Below are 9,382 nucleotides of genomic sequence, written 5' to 3' on the forward strand. Positions count from 1 at the left end.
CACCGCCCCGCTTATTTCTGCCGTGAAGCTGTAATGCGTTTCGGTTTGAAGGGTGGGGCAGCCGTTGTAACTATACTTGAGACCTTAGAACTTATATCTCAAGGTGGGTGGCGCATTTACGTTGTGGATGTTTAAGGGCTCCAGTAACCACTTAACACCAGGTGGGCTGTGAGCTCGTCCACCCACCTAAGCAATAAAAAAAATGTAATTTTGAAATTTTGATAGGCCCTCAAAAGGCAACTTATACAAAGTTCTTGTCATTAAAAAAAAATTGTAATAACATAACAATTACAATATTGAAATAATGAAATTTCATTAAATATTTTATGGTTTAATCTCGCTTTTATCAACATCGAAGTACGAGACCAAGGAATTAATGAAAATGTCGAATTTTGAATGTGTACAAAACGAGGTTAGGTTTTCAAGTGTTGTTGACCGCTTCTACGACTCTCGAGAACGCTCAGCTTGCGACGGCAAAAGAAAATAACGTGATTGCATCTTGTAGTCGGCGCGTCGAGAACATCTTGGTCTAGTGACTTAGAATTATTTTCTGTACCACGATGTACAAGCCAGAAAGGAATAGTTTCAACGTAACCATACAATAAACAGTGAGCTTAGTGAAAGTTTTTTAACGTTCTCGATAACGTAAAAGTTAACTCAAATTTGTATGGAGTTGGAACGTTTGCCGCTAGGGGCGCTGTTCCAACTGCATACAAATTTGAGTTATTGCTATTTATTGCACCATTTCGATAAAGCGGCACAACACGAGAACCCTCTCATCGTTTCCACCTACCACCGGGTCGCGTTTCCGATCCGGTGTTAGATTCTGCGAAGATCCGGTGGTCGGTTCGTGTAAGCAACATCGTCAGGTTTGAGCCCCGTGAGTTCACCTACTAATTCGGGGAATCTAAAATAAACCCTCGAGCTTACTAGAATAGGTAGGAAAAAAAAGCTGTTTATATTGAGTTCTTTATGAGGCGAAGATATACCGTGGGTTCGTGTTATTTGGTATTGTTGATACTCCTACATCATCTACATGGTCTGGTCTCCAGAATTCGAGAGCATAACAAAGTACATCCACTGTGGCGTGTCTACGTGATGTGACTAAAATTAAAATGTTTGTTCGTAATAATCAATTATAGTTCTTTTATAATTAGTTATCATAAAAATCATAAATATGCAGGTACTCATTTTCCAAAACAAAATGGCGACGTATAACGGATAATGTTTAGTTTATAAAAAATACTCACAAATATACACTGGCTTCGTAAAGTGATTTAAGTCGTAAGAAATAAATACATTGACGGGTTCTGTTGTCGATTGAATAGTAGTCTCGATGAATAGCAATCATTGTAAAATCACTTTGACGACTTCTTAATGCCGCTGTTGCCATAAATTAAACATGAATCGCGCGCTCATCTTGTGTGGCCAGGGTAGAGCTTTCTTACATCATCTTCTCCACCATTACATGACAAAGTGCGAAGTGCGTCTTCATTTAAAGAATCTCTTCCGGTAAATGTGTAATGGTAATTGTATTTTGTATTTCGGCCTCATGCATGAATAACTTATTGATTCGATTTCCCTGATTCGTATATTTCATAAAGGCCTATCACGGTATGAAGTCAGTTTTTCGTTTTTTATTTATTAGATTTAAGGTAAACGGGTCTGTATATAGTAGGTAATTAAGTAAAATTATTACTGTAAGGACATTTTTATATTTCTAAGTTGAATAAATTATTTGAGCCTTTTGATTTTAGTTTTTTTTTAACTACTTCAATAATGATTACTTCTTTGACTCCATTGACATAACAACCTCAACACTGCACTAGACATTTCCGGATGCACATTTTCATTAACTAGGTGTTTAACAATAAAATTAGCAAGAATAACCGAAGTTTAGTTTAAAAAAAAATTATTATTCTTACGTTCGCAGCCCGGAGTACTGTAGTGTCACTTTGAATGCTTTTTGATTTCATTTTTGAAATCCAGATGCGTTTTCTATGCCACCTAGATACTGCACCAATCTCAATAAGAATGTACCTCTCAACAGAATAGTTGGGGAATTAAATAATTTTCACAGCAGCTATTCTCTGGACTTTTTTGTTGACAGTTAAAACTGTCTAAAGACGAGACGTCTACAAACTTACTCAATGAGCTTCTTTCTGATTTTTATTATTATTACATTTTTATTTTTCTAGAACCATGCAATGAACTGTGTTTTACCAAAGCATGCATTCGCTGCCTGTAATTGTGTTAGTATTTTGTGTGAGATTAATGTATCTGCTAATTACATATGCTAATTTTGTAATGATGTATAATATGTTGGTATCCATTAAGATAAGATAAGATATACATATTTAGCTTCAAATTAGCGGATGATGATAAAATCGAAATAAGAGTGTCCGCTTTTAACGTTACTTAAAAGGTCTTTAAATCCACTAAAAATTAAATTATTTTAGAATTGGTCTATTAATCTTTAAGCATTGTTAATGACATAGACGTGCTGTACATAGTGTTTTTAATGTAATTGTTCGAAATACAGACACTTGAGCGTTTCTTAAAGAATAACTTATTACATTAGACAGATAATTTGTTGTTCATGTGCTTCCTTATCAGAGCCGGTCCTGCACTGTTAGTGACCTCGTCTTGTCGCTGTCATTGCGCTGTCTGCGAAGACATGCTTGGACAGAGACTTTTGTATTTTAGTCACGTATTCATTATGTGAAATTTCTGAAGTATTTATTGGTAGCGGTTCCCATCGTCCTTCGTTGAATTAGTATGTTTTAAAGCTGAGACCCCACTACGCCGCATCAGTTCAGTAAAGTCTGCTTTTATGTTTTCTTCTTAAAACTCAATTATAAAATTGGATTTTTAACCAAATTAATACAAAATATTCTTCCCTAATTAAGTCAGTTTTTAGCTATATGAAATTTCACGAAAGACAGTGTCAGGGAATTCGTGACCATAAATAAGAGTTAGAATTCCGGTTGCGGTAACTGTTCTGATATATGAGATCGTTACTGATGACTAGCGACATTTGAGAACATTCGGAAGAGCCGTGCTATTCTGTAATATTCGCCCACGTGTTGCTTAGAGCGGGAATCTGGACGTAAACTCTGTCGACTTTAGATATTATAAATGCACTGTAGTACCTTTTAATTTAAGAAGCATAAAACTGTAAAACTCTAGCACGGTTCTTTTGCTGCATCAGATAGATGACGACCTAACCTTGCATTAGTTTAATTCATAGACGCTGCTCTTTTGCACACGAGATACATCGGCGTACTGATGGATCATTTTTAACAGACTGGATAGATAGATTAAATTTTGGGGGCGCGGCAAAAGCAAATTGAACAGTGGATAGACAGACCGGAGTGTGGACCACAATTTTGGTGTCAGCACAAGACAAGGTTGCGAAACCAGCAGATCTAGTAGGGGATCTTTCAACTTAATTAGTGATGTTCCTAAACATCCGATATTGACCAGAGTAAAGTTTAGACTTTAAAAAAATATGATAAATAAAGGACACGACAAATAAAAACGCGCCCATAACAACATAAGTGGTGCTTGTGCAACTTGGTGCACGTGAAAGAAGTGAAACTTCTTTTGCGGTATATAGTATTGTGGTTTTCTTCATTTTTCATCCATAAATAAAATTTCTCATGTAATAGAGAGTGCTGTGTATAAGAGAAAAGATCTAGTTCGCTTTGTCCTTTCCCTCTCTCCACGGTCGAGTGGTTCGCGAGACGCTCTGTCTATTTTCTCACTCTCGCTCGTCCTAAATTGTATATTTTCTCTCTAGCCGTAACGAATCTGTCGTGAGCTAAATTTTAAAATTCGCACACACAAGAAACGATGTACAGATACGAATGTATATATATAATTAATTGTCCTAAATAGGTTCAAAAAAGATAATTAAAACTATTTAATTTACTCCTACTATTAGCAAAGGATGTTTTTTTTTTCTTTTTAAATTACAAATGTTTATGGTTTCCCAATATGAATTTCTTAAGCCAATTGAAATCTTATATTTAGATTAGCAAATAGATATTGTTTTCAAGCTATGTTGAGGTATATTACTATACATTTCTATATAGAATTAGTTTCGAGTTCTCAATAGCTTAAAGCAATGACGCAGTTATTGTAAATTAATTGTGTTATAATGGATAGAGCAATTTAAATTCTGAGGCACCATTTAAATTAACTGAAGTATAGTCTGATTAATATTGTTACGCGCTGGGGTTCGGGATACATAAGAATTCTACCGAAGTACAAATTAAAACTATATTTAACATTTAGAACACTCACAGAATACTTTACAATTCCTAATTCGCTTCTTCCGCTTCGCTTCAGGTGATCCGTTCGCTGTTTCGGTTCGAGTAGATCCAATTACTAACCGTCTTCTTATTATCTCTGCAACGCTTTTATTGTCGATACGATATCACCAGAATTATCGAAAACATTCCTGACAAATCGAGTAGTTTCGATATGTGTTTCCGCTATTTGATAATAGATGGCGTTGCACTTCTCAAGCATTCTCGACTTTACTAGTGCTTTTAATATTCGTGTCTCCTATTCGACAATAGATGGCGTTGCTCTTACCGACGTAACAATATAATATTGTTAAGACCTTGGATTGATCTGAATTTTTAATAATGTAGTGGTGTTAAGTGGTTACCGTCGTCAATGGACCTCAGCAATGCCAGGGATGGGGCCAAGCTGCTGCCTACTGTTAAGAATTCTCCACAAGGCTCGTTTGAAGAAGGAAATGTCATAGCGCTCGGGAAAAACTCCGTAGAGAAGAGCTCACTCCAAAGCCGGATGGTACGTGTCAAAAAAGATCTTTGGAAGCGCACTGTGGATGAACGTATTGGTTTTAGATAGTATGGATGAACTCTACTCCAGTAACGGCCAGTGCAATGGTAAAAACGAGACGATGAGATCATCTCAAGCAATTCAATGTATCTATCACCTATACTGTAGTTAAAGTACTATGGACCACCAGTATTTAATATAATTCCGGAATATATAAATCGTAACAGACGACACTGTATTGCTGGTCAGGAAACCACATCCTCCGGGAGGAGTCATGTGCGCGAGTTGATTTCCCAAAGGCACTCATGACTTGTACGATGCTAATGTCAGTTTTCGACGTGCCAGTAATATCTGGAATGTATTTTACGTTCGGTATTCAAGATTATGTTTTAAACTGTATGGTATTTTCCGAGGGGTAAAGTTAATTACAATGTAAAGTTAACATGTATAGCATTTTCTACCAAATAACTACAACAATAATTTCTTCAATCTGTATTTATTCAAAGACTTACATAGCATTCGGAGAAATTCGTAATGTGAAACATAGAAGTGAAGAAAATTTATAGGGTTACCGCATTTTTCTTTTCAATTTAAGGTCGTGAGGCGCTGTATATTTCTTTACCGCTCTGCTGTATGATATTCATCTGAATGATCAATCAACCCTAGAGCAGGTTTTTCATCGGAGCTTCCACCAACAGGTCCCGGTTTTGGTTCCAATCCTATTGCGTCTGGTACTTTCTGACCTTTAGAGTTTAATACACCCAATGCATTTAAAGGCTTCGAGAGAAGATGTGGGTCTTGCAGCGATGAGATCCCGCTGTTAAGTCCCAAAGCTTCCGACAGATCATTCAATCCCAGGTCGTCTAGTGAACCACTGGCGCTAGTTAGGCCAGGTATCAGCCCGGCATGATCTGCAGACTGGCCAGTTCTAAGACCTAAAGTATTTAGAGCTCCACTGACAGGTTTGTCTCCGAGGATGCCCAAAGGTTTATTCAGTATATCCAGCGGCTTGTTATTCAATACGGGCAATGGGCTGCTCAGGACATTGGAAAGAAGCCCCGGAGTCAATGGAGCAGAGTAAACAAAGGTTACGCCGATAATCACCAACAATATCTAAAACAGAAAGAATACAGAATGTAAAGAAAGAAGATACCAAGCTATTGTTTTTAATAGTCATTAGTTTATACAAGCGACTCTCACGATGAAGGAAGGACATCTAATAAGATAGAACAACTGTTAGTAGGAATAGTAAGCCCACACGGGTAGGTAATGTCACTCTTAGTAATGCCGCTTCTGCCTTTGAAGCGTTGAACGTCTGATATACTATAGAATTGAGAGTTATTGCTGTTCTATGCTCTATGAGTTCCGGCGACCACTTAAAACTTGGTGGACCATTATCTCTTTCACCCGACTATACTATAAAAATACCAAAAGAAAACCAAGGAATGTAAGATTTTAGTATTTTGTTATTCATGGGCCTAACTTGAAGGGGCTAGTTACGTGTCGCGGCGTATGTGCTTGAAAGGTCTTGGCTCATAATGTCCGATTATCATGAAGATTTGATCGGTTTCAAAGAGCACTGACTGCTCTGAACAGAATCACTAGGAACAAAAATATAGCTCCGCTTTGTACCAAACTTTTGTCTTCAAACTAAATATTTAACTGCGCAGTTACAACGCAAAGAACATCGGTAACAGTTAAATTTACGAAAAACCTTGTAAGTGCCATGTTATTACCACCTGCTTTCGTTTCCGGACCCTTCGAATACAGGGTGCTTATATAGTTATATATTTTTTATACCAGAAACTAGTCAGCCGCACACATTCTTCAGCTTAAATAAATTAAATAAAGGTAACGCACCTGCTGTGTGAACGCCATGATGTCCAAGGGACTAATTGACTCACTGGCTGTATGTGTCAGAGGTAATATAACGAGTGGAAAACCACAGAAATGTATCTTAATTGCGAATGTCATTAACTATAATACAGCAATTAGTGGATGCCATCTTCCTAATAAAATAAAAATTGTCAGGAGTTATTTAAAGTTAAATTATTCTGGATTCTGAATGTGAATGAATCTAGGTTTCAAAATCAGTTCAGCATTGGTGGTGAGCCCTAAAGCTGCTGCAAGATAATTTAAAGTGTTATTCATGAGATGTCTGTACCTTCGACACACAGACAGAGCTCAAATGTCGTAGGGACTGATAGTGAATCGTGAGCAGCGCGGGTAGGAACCATCCGTGTGGTTTTGCCTAATACAAACAATGCATTACAAACCGAGGTACATGGTAGAATCGCAACAGGAACAAGCAGGGTGGCGGACTTTATTTTGACGAACCAATGAAGTTCATTGTATAAAAAATTGAAACGAGCAAAAAATACTTATTACTATGTTTTTTTCCTACCTATTATAGTAGCCTCGAGGGCTAATACTAGGTTCACAGAATTAGTAGATGAACTAACATGGTTCAAACCTGATGACATTGCCAGCAATAGCCCTAGCAAGAGCAGTGTTTCGCAGAATTTACCACCGGATCGGAAACGCGACACACTGAGAAGATCCGGAGGGAAACTCAGTGGGCGATGACTAATTGACTGACTACTAAATTATCCAAATTTTGCAAAAAGCAGAAGTGTTTCAGCGCAGGGTTTGGTGAGTATGGTGCATGGGTTAAAACTTCCAACCCTAGCTCTTGTAGCTTAGAGGTCGATTATTGTGCCTTACGAAGTTGGACACAGTCGTGTAGGGGCAGCGGGAACGAGCGATTAACCAGGGCTGCTAGGATATTTGTGAATTAATAATAATAATGATGATAATAATAATTGGGAACAACTTACACACAGTCATCGGGCCGCAATTTAGGATTTAAGTACACATTAGTAAGATTAGTAAGTTTTCGTTTGGCCAATTGCCTAGGTGCTGAATTAGGGTCTAAACAACGTGATGACCATTTACGATTATCAAAAAGAATCCATATTTAATCACAAGTGAAAATGCCATCGAAAATACTTTCATTTCTGTGTCTGTTAAGCAACGCGAAATATATTTATTTATCAAGCATGGGCCAAACCTGAGGTTTAAGGCCTGACGTCGAATGTGGAGTATCTTTCCTTTTGACGCGAGTTTACTTTGTGGCGTGAATGATGTAGACAATACTGCGCTTAGATACACCAGTAATGTAGAATAGGAATCACAACGCATCAAATAAAACTTCCACTGTTCCAAAATCTTCCGTTATAATAATAATTTTTTTTTATTGCCTTTGTAGGCAGACGAGCATACGGCCCACCTGATGGTGAGTGGTTACCGTCGCCCATGGACTTCACCAATGCCAGGGGCAGAGCCAAGCCGCTGCCTACCGTCTCGCGGCGTGTCTGCTTGAACGTGGTCGTTACTCATAATATCCGATTAACATGAAGATTTGATCGGTTTCAAAGAGCACTGACTGCCCTGAACAGAATCACTAGGAACAAAAATATAGCTCCGCTTTGTACCAAACTTTTGTCTTCAAACTAAATATTTAACTGCGCAGTTACAACGCAAAGAACTTTGTAACTATTACATTTAAGAAAAATGTTTTCAGTGATATAATATGTACTACCTCTTGCTTCCGGAGCGCTTCGAATACAGGGTGTTTAGTTACATTTATTTATTTATTTATTTATGTACACAAAAAAAAGAAGACATAGTACAGAGTAATAGGAAAATTATGTACAAAGGCACTGCTTATTTCTTTAAGAAATCTCTTCCAGCAGACCTGCGAGAGGATTATGAGAATAATAATGAGAATTATAATTAAAAGTAATGAGCGTGTGTAGAACAGCTAAAATAACAAATACAAGATGAGAATTATAGTAATGCACATACACATAGCAAATATTATTAAACTTGAATACAAAATATTATAAGTAACACAGTATATACGAAGAGTATAGAACAATGATCATTCGGTTGATGAGAGATAGAATTGTTTGACCTTGTATTTAAAAACAGAAACAGAGAACTTATATGTTTTATACCAGAAATTAATTAGTCAGCCGCAAACATTTTTTGTTTGAGAATTCAACCCGGACCACCTATATTTGTGACAATTAGCTAAAGGTAACGCACCTGCTGTGTAAGCGCCATTATGTCGAAGGGACTGATTGATTCACTGACTGTGTGTGTCAAAGGTAATATAACAAGTGGATTACCACAGAAATGTAATAGTAACTTAATTGCTAATGTCATTACAGTAATTAGTGGACGACTTATATCAAATAAAAAAAAGCTGTCATGAATTAAGTAAAATCTATATATTAATACGTGAAGCAAAAACTTTGTATCCCTTTTTACGAAAATTGCGCGGACGGAGGAGTATGAAATTTTCCACACTTATAGAGAATATAGAGAAGAGGTGCACAATGCTAATATTTTTTTTAAATAATGCATAAAAGATACATTAAATCAATAAATAAAACATTACACACACTACATACTTACCATGTATTTGACGCACACACGCATGCATCTCAAGTATATTAAGTGTATAATCTATGATATTAAGTGTATAATCTATGCGCATGCA

The 9,382-nt window shown here is 36.9% G+C and overlaps 1 protein-coding gene across 1 annotated transcript; it reads right to left on the reverse strand.

Moving 5' to 3' along the window:
- Positions 1–5,295: 5,295 nt before the first annotated feature.
- On the reverse strand, positions 5,296–8,962 carry LOC101742506 (uncharacterized). The gene is made up of 3 exons (XM_004928953.4): positions 8,926–8,962; positions 6,676–6,824; positions 5,296–5,928 (listed from the first exon to the last, which is right to left on the reverse strand). Exons 2-3 carry the CDS (start codon positions 6,787–6,789, stop codon positions 5,434–5,436), a joined length of 609 nt encoding a protein of 202 aa, XP_004929010.1. The 5' UTR covers positions 6,790–6,824; positions 8,926–8,962; the 3' UTR covers positions 5,296–5,433.
- Between the last annotated feature and the right edge of the window lie 420 nt (positions 8,963–9,382).

The sequence above is a fragment of the Bombyx mori genome, chromosome 16 (assembly GCF_030269925.1).
Source record: "Bombyx mori chromosome 16, ASM3026992v2".
Taxonomy (NCBI): domain Eukaryota; kingdom Metazoa; phylum Arthropoda; class Insecta; order Lepidoptera; family Bombycidae; genus Bombyx; species Bombyx mori.